The sequence below is a fragment of the Pleurodeles waltl genome, chromosome 4_1, assembly GCF_031143425.1.
Source record: "Pleurodeles waltl isolate 20211129_DDA chromosome 4_1, aPleWal1.hap1.20221129, whole genome shotgun sequence".
Taxonomy (NCBI): domain Eukaryota; kingdom Metazoa; phylum Chordata; class Amphibia; order Caudata; family Salamandridae; genus Pleurodeles; species Pleurodeles waltl.
Genome location: NC_090442.1, coordinates 16970315 through 16991009, shown reverse-complemented (window position 1 = coordinate 16991009; position 20695 = coordinate 16970315). Strand labels below are relative to the sequence as shown.

The following is a 20695-nucleotide window of genomic DNA, read 5'->3' as shown; positions in this document are numbered from 1 at the left end:
ATAGCCCACCCCAAGACCCTGAAAAGTAGGTGCAAAGTGCACCTAAGTTCCCAAGGGAGCACAGAAGTCGTGATAGGGGAATTCTGCAAGGAAGACCAACACCAGCAATGCAACAACGATGGATTTCCAGACAAGAGTACCTGTGGAACAAGGGGACCAAGTCCAAGAGTCACACTCAAGTCGGGAGTGGGCAGATGCCCAGGAAATGCCAGCTGTGGGTGCAAAGAAGCTGCCACCTGATGGTAGAAGCTGTGGATTCTGCGAGAACGAAGAGGACTAGGAACTTCCCCTTTGGAGGATGGATGTCCCACGTCGTGAAGAAGCTTGCATAGGTGTTCCCACGCAGAAAGACCGCAAACAAGCCTTGCTAGCTGCAAGGGTCGCGGTTAGGGTTTTTGGATGCTGCTGTGGCCCAGGAGGGACCAGGATGTCGCCACTTGGATGAGGAGACAGAGGGGGCGCCCAGCAAGTCAGGGAGCCCTCACAGAATCAGGCAGCACCCGCAGAAGGACCGGATCAGGTACTTAGAAGAGGAGTGAACCGGAGTCCACCCGAAGTCACAAAAGGGAGTCCCACGACGCCGGAGGACAAATCAGAAGAGTGCACAGGAGCCGGAACAGCTTCAAACACGCGGTACCCAGCAAAAGTAAAAAAGCCTTGGTGTTATTTATGTAAAGTAAAAGGCCATTGGACGACTGATGCCAGTTGTCCAAAGAAAAACACCAAACCTCCCACTACCACAACCCCTACTGCAACCTCTAGTGCCCCTAGTTATAGCAGTGGTAGTGGGAGCAAACCTACTAATAGCCAATCCAAGGGAGTAGCTGGGCTCACTTTTGGTAATTTAGTTGGGGTTGGTCCTGTTAGGGAGACCACAGAGGCTGTGTTATTCTCTGTAGGTGCCATTGATTTGGCCACCTTGGTTGCTTGTCCCCTTAATATGGATAAGTACAAGCAACTTCCCCTAATAAATGGTGTTGAGGTTTAGGCCTACAGGGACACAGGTGCCAGTGTCACCATGGTAATAGAGAAACTGGTACACCCTGAACAATATCTACTTGGTCACCTACTTGGTCACCAGTACCAAGTGACAGACGCTCATAACAACACTCTTAGCGACCCCGTGGCTGTTGTGAATCTCAACTGGGGGGAGGGGGGGTTACTGGTCCAAAGAAAGTTGTGGTTGCCTCAGATTTACCTGTGGACTGTCTACTAGGGAATGATTTAGAGACATCAGCTTGGGCAGAAGTGGATTTGGAGGCTCATGCAGCAATGCTGGGCATTCCAGGGCATATTTTTGCTTTAACCAGGGCTCAGGCCAAAAAGCAAAAAGGACAGGGTGACTTGGATCCTGAAACAATGGACCAAGTGCTCCCTAAAGCTAGGGGTAGCAAGAGTAAATCCCTACCCACTATCCCTCCCTCTACAGATGATTCAACTTCTGAGGAAGAAGAATTTCCCCCCTGTGCAGAACCTTCACCAGAGGAGCTGGCAGCAGACACTGCTGAGCTTTTGGGTGGAGGGGGGCCTGCTAGGGAGGAGCTGAGTGTGGCACAGCAATCCTGTCCTACATTAGAGGGTCTCAGACAGCAAGCTGTCAAGCAGCAAAATGGGGATGTCAGTGACTCACATAGAGTTTACTGGGAGGATATACTCTTGTACACAGAGGCAAGGGATCCAAAACCTGGAGCAGCCAGGAGATCGGTCATTCCCCTGCAGTACAGAGAGTTCCTCCTAACTTTGGCACATGACATTCCTTTGGCTGGACATTTGGGTCAGATTAGAACATGGGAAAGCCTTGTCCCCCTGTTTCACTGGCCTAGGATGTCAGAGGACACAAAAGATTTTTGCAAGTCTTGCGTGACCTGCCAAGCCAGTGGCAAGACTGGTGGCACTCCAAAGGCTCCCCTTATTCCGCTACCTGTGGTTGGGGTTCCCTTTGAAAGGGTAGGGGTTGACATAGTTGGCCCCCTTGACCCTCCTACTGCTTCAAGCAATAGGTTTATCTTGGTGGTAGTGGACCATGCCACAAGATATCCTGAAGCTATTCCTCTAAGGACCACTACAGCACCTGCAGTGGCAAAAGCCCTCCTGGGAATCTTTTCCAGGGTGGGTTTCCCAAAAGAGGTTGTATCAGACAGGGGTAGTAACTTTATGTCTGCATACTTGAAGGCCATGTGGAAGGAATTTGGTGTAACATACAAATTCACCACACCTTATCATCCACAAACAAATGGACTGGTAGAGAGGTTTAATAAAACTCTCAAAGGAATGATAATGGGACTCCCTGAAAAACCCATGAGGAGATGGGATGTCCTGTTACCTTGCCTCCTTTTTGCATACAGGGAGGTACCCCAGAAAGGAGTGGGATTCAGCCCCTTTGAACTCCTATTTGGACACCCTGTAAGAGGTCCTCTAACACTTGTGAAGGAGGGTTGGGAACAACCTTTAAAAGCTCCTAAGCAAGATATAGTGGACTATGTACTTGGCCTAAGATCCAGAATGTCGGAGTACATGAAAAAGGCCAGTAAAAACCTTCTGGCCAGCCAAGAGCTCCAAAAGCAATGGCATGACCAGAAGGCTGTTCTGATTCAGTACCAACCAGGACAGAAGGTGTGGGTATTGGAGCCTGTGGCCCCAAGAGCACTCCAAGACAAATGGAGTGGACCCCATCTCATTGTTGAAAAGGAGGGCAAGGTCACCTACTTGGTTGACATAGGCACTGCCAGGAGTCCCCTTAGGGTGCTCCATATCAATTGCCTAAAACCCTACTATGACACCCTGCTCATGGCAACAGATGAGGGACAGGAAGAAGAGAGTGACCCTCTCCCTGATCTCTTCTCTTCCACAGAAGAGGATGCTCTAGTGGAAGGTGTAGTTTTGGCAGACTGTCTTACTGCTGAGCAGAAAGACAACTGCATAAATCTCCTAGGTCAGTTCTCTGAACTCTTTTCAACTGTGCCAGGCACCACATCTTGGTGTAAACACACAATTGATACTGGAGACAGCATGCCTGTCAAAAGTAAAATCTATAGGCAGCCTGACCATGTCAGAGACTGCATAAAGCAAGAAGTTCAGAAAATGTTTGAACTGGGAGTGGTTGAACACTCTGAAAGCCCATGGGCCTCTCCTGTGGTGCTTGTACCAAAGCCTCACTCAAAAGATGGAAAAAGGGAGATGAGGTTTTTTGTAGATTACAGAGGTCTCAACCAGGTAACAAAAACTGATGCTCACCCTATACCCAGGGCAGATGAGCTCATAGACACACTGGCATCTGCCAAGTATCTAAGCACCTTTGATTTGACTGCAGGGTATTGGCAGATCAAATTATCAGAGGATGCTAAAGCAAAAACTGCATTTTCGACTATTGGAGGGCACTACCAATTCACAGTAATGCCCTTTGGTTTGAAAAATCCACCTGCCACTTTTCAGAGGTTGGTGAATACAGTCCTGCAAGGGTTGAAGGCTTTTAGTGCAGCATATCTGGACGATATAGCTGTCTTTAGCTCCACTTGGGATGATCACCTGGTCCACCTGTGGAAAGTTTTGGAGGCCCTGCAAAAGGCAGGCCTCACTATCAAGGCTTCAAAGTGCTACATAGGGCAGGGGAAAGTGGTTTATCTGGGACACCTGGTAGGTGGAGAACAGATTGCACCACTTCAGGGGAATATCCAGACAATCATGGATTGGGTTCCCCCTACAACTCAGACCCAGGTGAGAGCCTTCCTAGGCCTCACTGGGTATTACAGGAGATTCATTAAAAACTATGGCTCCATTGCAGCCCCACTTAATGATCTCACTTCCAAGAAGATGCCTAACAAGGTATTGTGGACAGCTAGCTGTCAGAAAGCTTTTGAGGAGCTCAAACAGGCCATGTGCACTGCACCTGTCCTAAAAAGCCCATGTTACTCCAAGAAATTCATTGTTCAAACTGATGCATCTGAATTAGGGGTAGGGGCAGTCTTATCACAACTCAATTCTGAGGGCCAGGATCAACCTGTTGCTTTTATCAGCAGGAGGTTGACCCCTAGAGAAAAGCGTTGGTCTGCCATTGAGAGGGAGGCCTTTGCTGTGGTCTGGGCACTGAAGAAGTTGAGGCAATACCTGTTTGGCACTCACTTCATTGTTCAGACAGACCACAAACCTCTACTTTGGCTAAAACAAATGAAAGGTGAAAACCCTAAATTGTTGAGGTGGTCCATATCTCTACAGGGAATGGACTATACCGTGGAACATAGACCTGGGAGTACCTACTCCAATGCAAATGGACTCTCCAGATATTTCCAATTAGACAATGAAGACTCATCAGGTCATGGCTAGTCTTATTGTCCTTCGTTTGGGAGGGGGGTTGTGTAGGAAAGTACCATCTTGCCTGGCATGTTACCCCCATATTTCACTGTATATATGTTGTTTTAGTGTATGTGTCACTGGGACCCTGCCAGCCAGGGCCCCAGTGCTCATAAGTGTGCCCTGTATGTGTTCCCTGTGTGATGACGGTCTCACTGAGTCTCTGCTAACCAGAACCTCAGTGGTTATGCTCTCTCTGCTTTCCAAATTGTCACTAACAGGCTAGTGACCAATTTCACCAATTCACAGTGGCATCCTGGAACACTCTTATAATTCCCTAGTATATGGTACTGAGGTATTGGGGTTCCAGGAGATCCCTATGGGCTGCAGCATTTCTTTTGCCACCCATAGGGAGCTCTGACAATTCTTACACAGGCCTGCCAGTGCAGCCTGAGTGAAATAACGTCCACGTTATTTCACAGCCATTTACCACTGCACATAAGTAACTTATAAGTCACCTATATGTCTAACCTTCACCTGGTGAAGGTTGGGTACAAAGTTACTTAGTGTGTGCGCACCCTGGCACTAGCCAAGGTGCCCCCACATTGTTCAGGGCCAATTCCCCGAACTTGTGAGTGCGGGGACACCATTACACGCGTGCACTATACATAGGTCACTACCTATGTATAGCGTCACAAATGGTAACTCCGAACATGGCCATGTAACATGTCTAAGATCATGGAATGGCATTGGGGAGACAATTCCATGATCCCCAGAGTCTCTAGCAGAGACCCGGGTACTGCCAAACTACCTTTCCCGGGGTTTCACTGCAGCTGCTGCTGCTGCCAACCCCTCAGACAGGTTTCTGCCCTCCTGGGGTCCAGCCAGGCTTGGCCCAGGAAGGCAGAACAAAGGACTTCCTCAGAGAGAGGGTGTTACACCCTCTCCTTTTGGAAAAAGGTGTCAGGGCTGGGGAGGAGTAGCCTCCCCCAGCCTCTGGAAATGCTTTGATGGGCACAGATGGTGCCCATCTCTGCATAAGCAAGTCTACACCGGTTCAGGGATCCCCCAGCCCTACTCTGGCGCAAAACTGGACGAAGGAAAAGGGAGTGACCACTCCCCTGACCTGCATCTCCCAGGGGAGGTGCCCATAGCTCCTCCAGTGTGCTCCATACCTCTGCCATCTTGGAAACAGAGGTGCTCTTTGCACACTGGACTGCTCTGAGTGGCCAGGGCCAGCAGGTGACGTCAGAGACTCCTTCTGATAGGCTCTTACCTGTGTTGCTAGCCTATCCTCCTTCCTAGGTAGCCAAATCTCCTTTTCTGGCTATTTAGGGTCTCTGCTTTGGGGAATTCTTTAGATAACGAATGCAAGTGCTCATCCGAGTTCCTCTGCATCTCTCTCTTCACCCTCTGCCAAAGGATTGACCACTGACTGCTCAGGAGGCCTGCAAAGCTGCAACAAAGTAGCAAAGACAACTACTGCAACCTTGTATCGCTGATCCTGCCGCCTTCTCGACTGTTTTCCTGGTGGTGCATGCTGTGGGGGTAGCCTGCCTCCTCTCTGCACTAGGAGCTCTGAAGAAATCTCCCGTGGGTCGACGGAATCTTCCCCCTGCAACTGCAGGCACCAAAAGACTGCATCACCGGTCCTCTGGGTCCCCTCTCAGCACGACGAGCGTGGTCCCTGGAACTCAGCAACTCTGTCCAAGTGACTCCCACAGTCCAGTGACTCTTCAGTCCAAGTTTGGTGGAGGTAAGTCCTTGCCTCCCCACGCTAGACTGCATTGCTGGGTACCGCGTGATTAGCAGCTGCTTTGGCTCCTGTCACTCTTCCAGGATTTCCTTCGTGCACAGCCAAGCCTGGGTCCCCGACACTCTAACCTGCAGTGCACAACCTCCTGAGTTGTCCTCCGGCGTCGTGGGACTCCCTTTTGTGTCTTCCGGTGAGCTCTGGTTCACTCCTCTTCGTAGTGCCTGTTCCGGCACTTCTGCGGGTGCTGTCTGCTTCTGTGAGGGCTCCCTGTCTTGCCGGGCGCCCCTCTGTCTCCTCACGCAAGTGGCGACATCCTGGTCCCTCCTGGGTTACCAAATAGGGAGTGAAATGTAGGTACAGGATAGAGGTAGACGTGTGAAATTTAATATTATTTGAAACATGAAATTGTACTCACCTGTGTCTCATTGAAAATATTGCTGTATGACTGACTCCATGTTGTCGTTTTCATCTTCATCATGTTCCTCCTCATCACTGTCCACAGGCTCCACAGGCTCCACAGGCTCACCTGCTGCAACAACACCGTCATCTGGATCATCCTCCTGCAGAAAAGGCACCTGGCGTCGCAATGCCAAGTTATGGAGCATGGAGCAGGCGATGATGATGTTGCACACCTTCTTCGGTGAGTAGAATAGGGACCCACCTGTCATATGGAGGCACCTGAACCTGGCCTTCAGGAGGCCGAAGGTCCACTCGATCACCCTCCTAGTCCGCCCATGGGCCTCATTGTACCGTTCCTCTGCCCTGGTCCTGGGATTCCTCACTGGGGTCAGTAGCCAGGACAGGTTGGGGTAACCAGAGTCCCCCAATAGCCATACACAGTGCCTCTGGAGTTCACCCATCATATCAGGGATGCTGCTATTCCGCAGGATGTAGGCGTCATGCACTGAGCCAGGGAACATTGCATTTACCTGCGAGATGTACTGGTCTGCCAAACAGACCATCTGGACATTCATAGAATGATAACTCTTCCTGTTCCTGTACACCTGTTCATTCCTGCGGGGGGGACCAGAGCTACATGGGTCCATCAATGGCACCTATGACGTTGGGGATATGTCCAAGGGCATAGAAGTCACCTTTCACTGTAGGCAAATCCGCCACCTCAGGGAAAATGATGTATCTCCTTATGTGTTTGAGCAGGGCAGACAACACTCTGGACAAGACGTTGGAAAACATAGGCTGGGACATCCCTGATGCCATGGCCACTGTTGTCTGAAAAGACCCACTTGCAAAGAAATGGAGCACTGACAGCACCTGCACGTCAGGGGGGATTCCAGTCGGCTGGCGGATTGGTGACATCAGGTCTGGCTCCAACTGGGTACATAGTTCCCGGATTGTGGCACGGTCAAACCGGTAGGTCAGGATGACATGTCGCTCTTCCATTGTCAACAGGTCCACCAGCGGTCGGTACACCGGCGGATTCCGCCATCTTCCAATATGTCCCAACTGACGGTGCCTAAGAAGGGCAACAGTGAAAAAACTGTCAGCATTCCTCCAGGTATGTACCCACAGTCACACACAAGACTACACCAGACAATTAACCCATCCGTGAAAGGTTTTGAGTGTAGGCCTCGGTATGTGTGACGCAGTAGTAATTGAAGCCATGTGGGCCCCTGAAATGGCGGCTGCCTGACCTCTAAACTGGGACAATGGAATTGTGGGGAAACTGCGCTGGCGTTGGACACCGTCGCGGTAGGCGGCCGTAGAGCGCGGCGCAATGCTGCATTGGTTAACATTGGACCCTATGGGTCCCAGGAGCCAATGAACAGGTGCGCTGGCGGTGATGATGCGCACCGCCGCGGACGTCACCGCCGCGGACGTCACCACCATTTTCTATCTGTTCAATCACTAGATACCTGACCTTCGACAGGAGAGGACCTACACTGCTAGTGCTGCTGTGACCTCGGTCTGGAAGCGACAATGGCTGCTGCGTCTGGGGAAAGGGCCCCTGCCTTCACTGCACAGGAGTTGGAGAAACTTGTGGATGGGGTCCTCCCCCAGTATACGCTACTCTACGGTCCTCCAGACCAACAGGTTAGTACACAGGGAGCATGTTGTATGGGCTAGGCCTGGGTGGAGAGGGCTGGGTAGATGAGGGAAGGGGGCAGAGTACATAGAACAGTCATGCATGGGGATGAATGGGCCACAGGGATAGAGTTGGGAGGGGGCCAATTACCACGACGGTGCTGTAGGTAATGACTGTTCCTCTTTCCTTGTGCATGTCATGTAGGTCAGCGCCCACCAGAAGAGGGACATTTGGCGTGCCATCGCCAAGGAAGTCCGGACCCTGGGGGCCCACCAGAGACGGGGCACCCACTGCCGGAAGAGATGGGAGGACATTCGCCGCTGCAGCAAGAAGATGGCGGAGGCTCAGCTGGGGATGGCCTCCCAACGTGGGAGGGGTGCCCGTCGCACCATGACCCCCCTGATGTTCCGGATCCTGGCGGTGGCCTACCCGGAGTTGGATGGGCGCTTAAGGACATCACAGCAGACACAAGGGGGTGAGTACAACCTCATCCTATGGACTTTGCGTGCAGTGGAGCTGTCTGGGTGGGGGTGGTGGGCTGTGGGTGTCCCTAGGCCAGGGCGAGTTAGGTAGGCAAGGCCCCTCCGTTATGTAGGCCATGTGGCATTCTACCCCAGCAAAAACAAAAGGCAAATTGATGTATAGTTGCCCCTTTGCCATCCATGTGGGCAGATTTCTACCATTGCCATGTAGGCCATATCCCAGAAATTGCATGTGCAGAGGGCAGGAGCACGGCGTAATGCAGGGGGCTGCTGCGTTTGTCTTGTCCGCCAACGGTAGCGGTATGCCATGCACTAAAACTCTCTTTCTTCTGTCTCCACCCTTTTTCTGCTCTCCCTGTCCTTCTGTACATCAGCATCAACAGGCGGAGGTACAGTGGCACCGGAGCACGAGGGAGCTGCATCCCACATGGCCATGGAGGGCCACACCACAGACTCTGAATTCACCAGTGGGACGGAGGGCGAGGGGAGCTTCACGTCGGCCACAGGATCACCAAACAGCGACACGGACTCGTCCGCCGATGGGAGCTCACCTGTGGTGGCGGCACCATCTGTGCGCCCCACTTCTACAGGTACAGCCGCCACCTCCCCTACCAGCACCGCCCTCCCAGCAGCCCCTCAGCGTTCGCCCCATGCCCGCTCACCCAGGAGGGTGGGCATCACCTTCGCCCCAGGCACCTCAGGCCCTGCCCCAGTCACCCCTGCGGCCCTCAGTGAGGAGGCCATTGACCTCCTCAGGTCACTCACTGTTGGGCAGTCTACCATTGTGAATGCCATCCAGGGTGTAGAACGAGAGTTGAAACACAGTAATGCATTCCTGGAAGGCATTCATTCTGGTCAGGCTGTCCTTCAGCGAACCCTGCAATCTCTGGCCTCAGCACTGATGGCAGCCAGTGTGCCTGTGTCCAGCCTCCCCCCTCCAACTTCCTCCACCCAGACCCAATCCCCTGTACCCCAGCCCATCCCACGCACACCTACAGACCAGCATGCACACAAGTCAACACACACAAGTAGCTCAAGCAAACATAGGCACCACACACACACACCACAGGCACTCACACAAGCATCAGACCCATACAGACACAGCAACATCCACTGTCTCCACTGTCTCCCCCTCCTCCTCTTCTCCCTCCTCCCTCCCAGTGTCGTCTACACACACACCTGCATGCACCACATCTACAGGCACTAGGACTCGCAGCAGGACACCCAGCACCACAAGCCGCTCACCTGCACTCACCACCTCCACTGCCATATACACGTCCCCTGTGTCCTCTCCCAGTGTGTCTGTGACGCCCCCTCCCAAAGTACACAAACGCCGGCAATCACTCACCCAACATCCATCCACCTCACGACAGCCTCCAGTACCTGCACCTGCACCCAAAACAGCTAAAGTGACACCTCCTACAACCACCTCCTCTTCCTCCACTCCCAGAGCCCCTCCAGCTACCCATCCCAGTGTACGTCAGAAACTGTCCCTATGTCAAATTGACCTTTTTGTCCCCACCCCCCCCTCCAATTCATAAGTCCCGTCGTAGCGCCTCAGCCAAAAAGCCTCCAGTACCAGTGGTGCGTGTACCAGGTTTTTGGAGTGCCCCGTCCACCAGGGCAGGCAGTAGGACCCGGAGCCAAGGCACTGTCAGCCCACCCCCTGTAAAGGCTCCGAAATTGGAGCGTGGACGACGGGACCGTGTCAAGACTCCTGGTGGGACAAACAGTGAAATGGGATCCAAGGCGATTGGTGAGTCATCTGTAACTCAAAAGAAGGTGGGGAAGGTCCCAAGGAAGTCTCCCCAACCTGTTGTGAGTGTCACGGCGGAGAAGTGCGCCATCATTTCCGGCGGTCCAGACACAACCGCCAGCACCGTCGTTACTGGTCAGGAGACCACCACCAGAGTCACAGCCCGGGAGGGCCCAAGTATCGTCACTGGTCAGGAGACCACCGCCAGAGTCATAGCCCAGCAGGGCCCAAGTATCGTTACTGGTCCAGAGACCACCGCCAGAGTCATAGCCCAGGAGGGCCCAAGTATCGTCACTGGTCCAGAGACCACCGCCACCGCCAGAGTCATAGCCCAGGAGGGCCCAAGTATCGTCACTGGTCCAGAGACCACCGCCAGAGTCATAGCTCAGGAGGGCCCAAGTATCGTCACTGGTCCAGAGACCACCGCCAGAGTCATAGCCCAGGAGGGCCCAAGTATCGTCACTGGTCCAGAGACCACCGCCAGAGTCATAGCCCAGGAGGGCTCAAGTATCGTCACTGGTCCAGAGACCACCGCCAGAGTCATAGCCCAGGAGGGCCCAAGTATCGTTACTGGTCAGGAAACCACCGCCAGAGTCACAGCCCAGGAGGGCTCAAGTATCGTAACTGGTCAGGAGACCACCGCCAGAGTCATAGCCCAGGAGGGCCCAAGTATCGTTACTGGTCAGGAGACCACCGCCACCGCCGGAGTCACAGCCCATGAGGGTCCAGATTCCCACAGCCCCGCTGGGCAATGATGGAACGTCATGCCACACACCAACGTCCAGTGTGGAGTTCGTCATGCCACACACCAATGTCCAGTGTGGAGTTCGCCATGCCACACACCAATGTCCAGTGTGGAGATCGTCATGCCACACACCAATGTCCATTGTGGAGATCGTAATGCCACACACCAATGTCCATTGTGGAGATCGTAATGCCACACACCAATGTCCATTGTGGAGATCGTAATGCCACACACCAATATCCGTACCAGAACCGCCATGGCAAAGCACCGCTGAACAAGGCCAAGACCGCCATGGTGAAGACCGCTGAACAAGGCCAAGACCGCCATGGTGAAGACCGCTGAACAGGGCAAAGACCGCCATGGTGAAGACCGCTGAACAGTCCATAGCCAGCCATGGCAAAGCACCGCTGAACAAGGCCAAGACTGCCATGGTGAAGACCGCTGAACAGGGCAAAGACTGCCATGGCAAAGCACCGCTGAACAGTCCATAGCCAGCCATGGCAAAGCACCGCTGAACAAGGCCAAGACCGCCATGGTGAAGACCGCTGAACAGGGCAAAGACCGCCATGGTGAAGACCGCTGAACAGTCCATAGCCAGCCATGGCAAAGCACCGCTGAACAAGGCCAAGACCGCCATGGTGAAGACCGCTGAACAGGGCAAAGACCGCCATGGTGAAGACCGCTGAACAGGGCAAAGACCGCCATGGTGAAGACCGCTGAACAGGGCAAAGACTGCCATGGCAAAGCACCGCTGAACAAGGCCAAGACCGCCATGGTGAAGACCGCTGAACAGGGCAAAGACTGCCATGGCAAAGCACCGCTGAACAGGGCAAAGACCGTGTGGGTATGAATAGTCCGGCACATCAGGCATCGTTCTCCCATGTGCAGCTGGGACTGTGACAGGACATGTACTTTCACGGGGAGACTCATCCAGTCTGGGCACCAGTACCAGTAGAGAACCGCATCTACTTGCGAAGATGTGTCTTTGCACTCCCCAGGATGGCACAGTGGGCAACCCACCCACTGTAGAGAGTTGAGAGACTGTGGCTTTGCACTCCCCAGGATGTAACAGTGGGCAAGCCACCCACTGTAGAGACTTGAGAGACTGTGGCTTTGCACTCCCCAGGATACATCAATGGGCATGGAGCCCCGTCGTGGATCTGGCTTTGCATTCATCTGGCTGAGGTGCCCCCACTTCCCTTCCCCCTGAGGTGCCTGTATTGTTTCTATCTGATTCCCCGGCAGTGTTATCTCGGATTTTGGTCAGGTATCTATTGTGGGCATCGCCCATGCATTTTTGGACTGTTGGTGCACGGACATTGTTGTGTACATATCTGCACTACTTCTTGTATTGTACATTTATTTTTGACAGATTTCGTGATATATTTGTCCGTATATTTTTTAATGAGTAGTATATTGGCACAATACAAAGTTTGACCGCTATTCGCTTTGTCTTTGCATTCTTCCGGGGGGATTGTGGGTTGTTACTGTGATTTTTGTGAATGCATTGGTGTGTATGTTGTAATATGCGAGGGTGGGGGTGTTTGGTGGGTGTCCCCGTAACTTTTGCCTCCCCCCCTCCCACGTGTCGTAGGTGCTGTACTCACCGGTATGTTCCGCGCCTACGTCGCTGTTGGTCGTAGATGAGCAGGAATGCAAGGGCAGGGAGTATTTGTAGTTCCGGCTCCATGGTGTCCTCGTTCCTCGTGGGATGTGTTGAGGTGAGCGTTTTCCCATAGCAGAAGCTGTTTCCGCCGTGTTTTTATCCACTGTGAATCCGCCCCGGAAAAGGTGGCGGATTGGTGTGTTGTGATAGTGTGGGCGGTACATTATCTCCCGCCTGTCTGTTGGTGGTGTCCACCGCGCTGTTTGTCTGTACCGCCGTGGCGGGCGGTGTGTTAAAGTGGCTGTTTTAGTTGGCGGTTTCCGCCAGGGTCGTAATTCCCTTTTTTTGTCCGCCGGCCTGTTTGCGGTATTACCGCAGCTTTAACACCGTCCGCCAGGGTTGTAATGACCACCTATGTATTATGTGGGCATAAATGTAGTGTGATGCATCAGCATGTCAGTGCTCAGGTTGATCTTCTGTCTTCCTCTAGGCTCATAATTCTACAGGCTGTGAACTCAGCCATTCCCCGGCCTGCGTGTATAGAGTAATGGAACATGTCCACAAACAAAAACATAAAACAATTATCCTTACTCCCAGTCTCTGGTTGTGTATCAAACGTGGCCAAAGGAAATCCGACAAGAGAACTATGTTCCATCTGGATCCAGGGGATTACAGTCTTTTGGGTTGTCAAGGGAAGAGATGCTCAATCTGTAATTTAATGGTGGTGCCCATTCTTCATCTCCCTACGCCCCAGCCGAGACCAGGAGGAATATGGCCTTCTCAAAATGCACTCTTGAGGCCCCGCCACTCCAAAACAGGACACAGTTTGTGGTGTCATGTAATCAGTCAGACATAATTGGTATTAATTACCAGCCCTGTATGCAATTCAGCTGAAATTAGGTCCAAATTATAGATCATCTCTGGGTCGGGTTGGGTGAAGGGGACCTACGGAAGGCCATTGTTTGACTGTGGCACAATTCAACCTCTGCTACAACCATGACACTTTCTTGCTCCACCTGCTTGCTGGAGGGCTTGTTCCTGGGTAACCTTTTCATGTGCCGTTGTGATCTGGAAGGTTTCCAGTCTGTATTCCATTGCACATCGTGGGGCAATAGCGACACCCCCTTTGTCTCCAGCCCACCTCAGGCATCTGTTAATGTTGTGAAAAATAGTGTGGCTTGAGAGTCCACCAACGCAATTTAGCTTTGTACATAAGAGAATATTTGGCAGAGTTGCTTGGGCTTCTGTTTGACCAGCAAGAATAAGTACTGTAGTCTGGATACAGGTTCATTGAGGCTTTGAAGATTCGTCAGGGATCCATGGACCCAACAACTTGCATTATGTGGTTGTGGTCCCAGTAGTTAAAGAGACACATCACCCCTCGCTGGGGTGTAACAAGTCCCTGTGAACTTGTTCCAGTGAGAAGATATGGTACGTTTAACACCAAGGACTGTATGAAATAGCCAGTCCTCGAGTAAAAGTTTCTTATTGGGGCCTCCTCTGCCTTTCGGAATGCCCATCACTCTTATATTGTTCAGGCGAGATTGGCCTTCGGCATGCTCTGCCCTGGCGCATGGTTGTGATACCCCCATCTGGAGAGCCTTGATGTGGGACTGCACCTCCGTCAGCAAAGAGTGCATTCCTGCCAGCACCTATTTGTTCACATCTATTCTGTCCCTAAGGATGGCTTAATCTGCTCGTAGGAGCCCCATGTCAATCACTATAAAGTCCAGTTTAGTTTCCTGAGTAGTTTTCTCATCCCTTGTGGCCGGTATACACAAGGTAAAGACTGGAGTTGGCACCTGAGCTGATCCATTGTGAACAGGAAAGCATTGAAGTATTTGAATGCAGCAACCTTTGTGATATACTTCTAGAGGAGTTAACTTTGTTATACACTGCAGTACAGTGCAGTCCCCTTTGTTACATATTTCCAGAGTAGTTAACTTTTTTATACACTTCCTGAAACTGAAGAAACAGCAGTACATTCTGCTCCTTCTGTTTCCCAAACCTGTTTATGTTTAAATGAAGAGGTGTTTATAGCCAGTTATATTGTGAATTCACATTCTGTCACACTTACATGTCCTAATTTTAAATCTCTTTACATCCAACAGAAAACAAGCCTTGAATGCATGAAATGTTTATGAATAACAACAATGGTTGAGACTGAGGACCCTGAACATAGACTGATAGATGCTGGAAGAAGGTCTGAAGGACAATTCAGTGAATGTAAGAGTCTCCGTTGTGTACCTTCACACCTCAAGACTGAGAAATGACCTCTAGAAAATTAAGGCAACAACACTGACAAACCACCTCCTGAATAAACAGGCGACTAACACCAGCTTTGATCGTGGGATCTGTATGATTTGACTTCCACTGTGCTCTGATTCCTAAAATTATATCTGACCATAATTCAGGGCTCTAGGTGTATTGTAAACTCACCCTGGTTACACCACACCAACTAGAGAAAACAACTGAAGGGCAAAGGAAAGAGGTCGTTCTGCTGTCTACAATACAACGGACTGTCCTAATTTGCACCGAGCAAGAGGAGAAGGATTAATCCTTACCCACAAAGCGTTGAAAACTGTTATCCAATCTAAAGACATAGGGGTTATTACAACTTTGGAGGAGGTGTTAATCCGTCCCAAAAGTGACGGTAAAGTGACGGATATACCACCAGCTGTATTACGAGTTCCATAGGATATAATGGACTCGTAATACGGCTGGTGGTATATCCGTCACTTTACCGTCACTTTTGGGACGGATTAACACCTCCTCCAAAGTTGTAATAACCCCCATAATCTCTCATAGAGATGCCTTGCTCATATTGTGAGTATGGCAAGTATTTAGTGACCATGGTACTTTACTTTTAAATGGGAAATCAAATGTCGTAAATACCAACCAATACAGGAAATGTGAGAATATTGCAAGTGCTTTACAACCATGGCCCGTCAGGATACACAGTCATGCGCTGTAGAAAAATATAGACCCGACCCAGTGGCATTAACTAAGAAAGAAGAATCATACACATGCAGTGAGAGCTGTAGTTTGTCATCACTAGTAAAGCAACATCAGCAAACACACACAAAAGAAAAGCCATTCAGATGCTGTGAATGTGTGAAAACTTTTAGTCGATTATCAAACCTGCAAAGACATCAGCAAACACACACAGGGGCCAAACCATACCATTGCAGTGAATGTGTGAAGAGCTTCAATCGGTTATCACACCTACAAATACATCAGAGAAAACACACAAGGGAGACACCATACCATTGCAGTGAATGTGTGAAGAGCTTTAGACAGTTATCACACCTACAAATACATCAGCGAACACACACAGGAGAGAAACCATACCATTGCAGTGAATGTGTGAAGAGCTTCAATCAGTTATCACAACTACGAATACATCAGCGAACACACACAGGGGAGAAACCATACCATTGCAGTGAATGTGTGAAGAGCTTTAGCCACTTATCAACCCTGCAACAACATCAGCGAACACACACCGAGGAAAAACCATATCATTGCAGTGAGTGTGGAAAGAGTTTGTGTGTTATCACACCTCCAACAGCATCAGCAAACACACACAGGAGAAAAGCTATTCAAATGCAGTGAATGTGTGAAAAATTTCAGTCGATTATCAAACCTGCAAAGTCATCAGCGAACACTCACTGGGGAAAAAACATACCATTGCAGTGAATGTGTGAAGAGCTTCAGTCAGTTATCACACCTACGAATACATCAACAAACACACACAGGAGAGAAACCATACCATTGCGCTGAATGTGAGAAGAGCTTTAGGGCGTCATTCTGACCCTGGCGGTCGGCGGTGAAGCGGCGGTAAGACCGCCAACAGGCTGGCGGTCTTTTTTCATGTATTCTGACCATGGCGGTTACCGCCATGGTCAGCCGCCGCTTCACCGTTCCGACCGCCACGGCGGTAACGACCGCCGGGCTGGAGACGTGGGTCTCCAGCCCGGCGGTCGTCACATACCGCCGGCGGTATTCCAACCCACCTGACCCCGGCTTACCGCTATGGATTTCATGCGGTTGGGGACCGCCATTCAATCCATGGCGGTAAGCACTATCAGTGCCAGGGAATCCCTTCCCTGGCACTGATAGGGGTCTCCCCCACCCCCAACCCCCACCCCGACTCCCTCCCCTACCCCCCCCACCACCCCTGCCACCCCCAAAAGGTTGCAGGACCCCCGTCCCCCAACCCGATCCCCACCATATACACACACATACACACATACAGGCACGCATTCATGCACATACACACCCCCCCGCATTCATGCACGCATTCATCATGCACATACACACACACCCCCGCATTCATGCACGCATTCATCATGCACATACACACACCCCCCCCGCATTCATGCACGCATTCATCATGCACATACACACACTCCCCCCATTCATGCACGCATTCACACGCCCCCTCAATATACACACACGCACACCCCCATGCACGCACACAACTCACAACACCCCCTCACCCCCCTTCCCTAGCGGACGATCACCTTACCTGTTCCTGGTGATCCTCCGGGAGGGAACTGGCAGCTCCGCCGACACCGCGACGCCAACAGAACACCGCCACAGCGAATCACAGGTCGTGATTCGCTGGGCGGTGTTCTGTTGGCGTGGCGGTGGAGGTGGAGCTACCTCCACTTCCCCGCCTGCCGCCAGTATGGCTGTTGGCGGCTCTTCGTCTGGAAACGGGCAGAGCGCTGCCACCAGTCAGAATGGCGCATGCGGAAGACCGCCAGCACTGGCGGTCTTCCGTACGGCGGTCCCTCGGCGGTCTATTGAAAAGACCGCCGAGGTCGGAATGACCCCCTTAGTCACTTATTAACCCTACAAATACATCAGCGAACACACACCGGGGAAAAACCATACCATTGCAGTGAGTGTGGAAAGAGCTTTAGTCTGTTATCAAACCTCCAAAGACATCACCGAACACACATAAGGAGAAACCATACCATCGCAATGAATGTGTGAAGAGTTTCAATTGATTACTGAGTCTTCAAACACATCAGCAAACACACATAGGCGAAAAACTCTACCATTGAAAAGAATGTGTGAAGAGCTTCAGTTGTTTATCATACTTCTAAATACATCAGCAATCACATACAGGTGTAAAAACCATACTATTGCAATGAATGTGTGAAGAGCTGCAGTTATTTTTCAGATCTCCAAAAACGTCCGCGATCTCACACACACACAGGGGAAAAACTATACCATTACAATGAATGTGGAAGTAGTTTTAATGAATCTCCAAATCCCAGGATACATCAGCAAACACAGAGGAGAAAAACCATTCAAGTGCACTGAGTGTGTAAAGAGCTTTAGTCAGTTATCAGTCCTAAAACAGCATCAACGAACACACACTGGGGAATGACCATTCAAGTGCAGTGAATGTGTGAAGAGCTGTAGTCAACTCTTCAAAGCCATCAGCGTACACACACAGGGTAAAAAACAAACCATTGCAGTGAATGTGGAAGTAATTTTAATGAATCTTCAACATTAAGGAAATATCAGTGAATAAACACGGGAAAAGCCATTCGTGCGCACTAAATTTGTAAGAGTTTTAGTCGACTATCAGCTTTCCAAAGCCATCAGCAAACACACATTGGGTAAAAACAATCAAGTGCAGCAAATGTCTGAAGTGTTACAGTCGCTTAGCACACCTCCAAAGACATTATCAAACACACGCAAGGGAAAAAACATACAAGTGCACTGAATGTGTGAAGAGCTGTAGTTTGTTATCTCACGTCCAAAACCATTGGCGAACACACAGAGGGGAACATCTATTCAAATTCAGTGAATAAGAGAACAGCTTTAGTCAATACCAAGCCTACATAGCCATCAGCAAATTACAGAAGATGATAACATTTCAATTTTGTGGGACATTCAAATGCCAGATGCCAAAAAGGTTGATGATAGAAGCCCGACTAGTCAGAAAAGAAGAAACACCCACATATTTGTAGAATTATAAAAGAGTCTGTTGTCAGTGATTGATTATTTAATTTCTATATATATAAGAAAAAGAAAAGAAGTTGCAAGCAACACATTAAGACATCAGCAGAGTGCAGACTAAAAGAAAAAAAACAGTGTATTTTCCTCCGATGAAGTAGAGCTATAAAGAAAAACATCCAAGCACACCTGATCACGCTACCTGTAAAAGCAACACTATGAACAATTCTTGGACTAACAAGTGTATTTTCAGCTAACTTTAGGTATTAGTCCTAAAACCTATAAACCCAACACTCTTGAACTGATTTAACAAACAGAAACTGGAGAATAGTCATAGCTGATTGTGGTGTTTGGGTGCTTTATGCAACATTGATGATTCTGTGACTGTGACCAGAGAACAAAGTTCAAAAGCAGGAGACTTGAAAGTAGGAAACGTAAGCTGTAACTCTCAGGGTTAATGCTTGTGCACGCACTTACCTCCCAAGACTTGTTGCAGGAGAAGTGCTACTTATTTCCAAGATCACATGCATCCGTAAATGCACCCACCATAGTGTCACTTCCTCGGTGGTGTTCCACCGCTGTATCCTTGGGGAATTGGATGGCTCACCACGGTCTATGTAAATGATTCATTGTTAGATTAATTGTATGTAAATATATTGTATGAGTTTCTTATTTGCAGAGATTCATTCAATGAAATCCTGACTGGATTGGCACATGTGGACCCTGCAGTGGTGGCTGTGCGGGCAGTGGCTATAGTACGGGGGAGATCTGTCTGTCTCCATCATAATCTCCCGCAGCGCTGCAACAAAAGTAGTGTAGAGGGGGAATGAGGTGAACATGAGTTGCAAGATGGCCTTTGCTCCCCCTTCAGCCATGGCTACAGTACTACTAATGCTTCCACTTCAGGGTGTGGAGCTTGTGTAGAGGATCTGGTGATCAGAGGCCTTTGCTTTCTGGAACAACAGGTTCTGTTAGAACTGTGGGCATTGTGGTGGGCACTTGGGGCCTTCTTCACCTCCATCTATGGTTGGTCTGTCCAGATCCTGGCGGACAACTCTGCAGCAATGTGCTATGTCAATACGCTAGGAGGAATAGGGTCTCATCTCATTTGCCTGTAAGCATTGAGACTATTGTTGGGCACACCTCCAAGGGATTTGGATGACACCCGGCCACCTAGCAAAGTGTCCCTGAATTTCAAAGCCAACAGCCTTAGCTGGCATTATCTTGCAGATCATGAGTGGTGTCTGCTATGGATATTAGCCCAAGACATTTTCACCAAGTGGGGTACTCCTCCAAAGGATTTTTCGCCTTTACTGTAATTGCTCAATTCCAGCAGTTCTGTGAACTCCAGTACCCATTCATGGGAGCCTTGGGAGACATGTTTCAGTCGAGGTGGAACTTTGAACTACGCCACACTTTTCCTTTGATTTCTTCGGTTCTGCAGAAGTTACACCAAGACCAGTCACATGTCATTCTCATTGCCCCAGAGTGACCAAGGAGAGTGTGGTATGAAGACCCTCAGCGCTTCTCTATACATCCCCTTCTGAAGCTGTCTTGCAGACTACACCTTCTCTCCCAGTGGAATGGTGCTGTAGCCTAGTTACCAAGGCCTTCTCCTTTATGCCTAGAGATTGAGCGGGGAAATCTGAGCTCCATGCAGCTGCCACCGAAGGTGGTAGACATTGTCTTGTTAGCATGGCGACCCTCAAGCAAGTCCATCAGAACACGAGGTTACTTACCTGCTGTAACAATATTTCTGGGAAATACTCCATCTACCTGCAGATTCCTCACTGACCCACCTCCCAATTTGATTGAAGTGTTAAAGGGATAGTTAATAAGAGCTTTGAAGTTTCCAGATCCAGACTGGCACCTGGGATTATTCTACAGGTGATGAATCTCCAGGCAGATAAGAGTATTCACCAAAAAAGGTCCTTACCACAGGTAGGAAACTTTTTTCTTCCTACCTTCATAGCTTCCTGTCTGCGTGACATGGTGGAGTTCACTGAGTATCGTCTTCTCCACCTGGGCTGAGGCCACTAGGGA

The 20695-nt window shown here is 50.3% G+C and overlaps 1 protein-coding gene across 1 annotated transcript; it reads left to right on the top strand.

Moving 5' to 3' along the window:
* Window positions 1-15616: 15616 nt before the first annotated feature.
* Window positions 15617-17677, top strand: LOC138286912 (zinc finger protein 436-like). Its single transcript, XM_069227300.1, has 3 exons — window positions 15617-16221; window positions 16307-16475; window positions 17549-17677. The coding sequence occupies exons 1-3, from the start codon at window positions 15617-15619 to the stop codon at window positions 17675-17677; spliced, it is 903 nt and encodes a 300-aa protein (XP_069083401.1).
* The last annotated feature ends 3018 nt before the right edge of the window (window positions 17678-20695 follow it).

Bases quoted from the DNA above. Each gene is read 5' to 3' on its own strand.
- LOC138286912 (XM_069227300.1), top strand. From the start codon at position 15,617: ATGGCCCGTCAGGATACACAGTCATGCGCTGTAGAAAAATATAGACCC. The intron at 16,222-16,306 runs GTGTGTTATCAC...GAAAAATTTCAG, and splicing joins AGTGAGTGTGGAAAGAGTTT to TCGATTATCAAACCTGCAAA. The intron at 16,476-17,548 runs GCGTCATTCTGA...CAAATACATCAG, and splicing joins AATGTGAGAAGAGCTTTAGG to CGAACACACACCGGGGAAAA.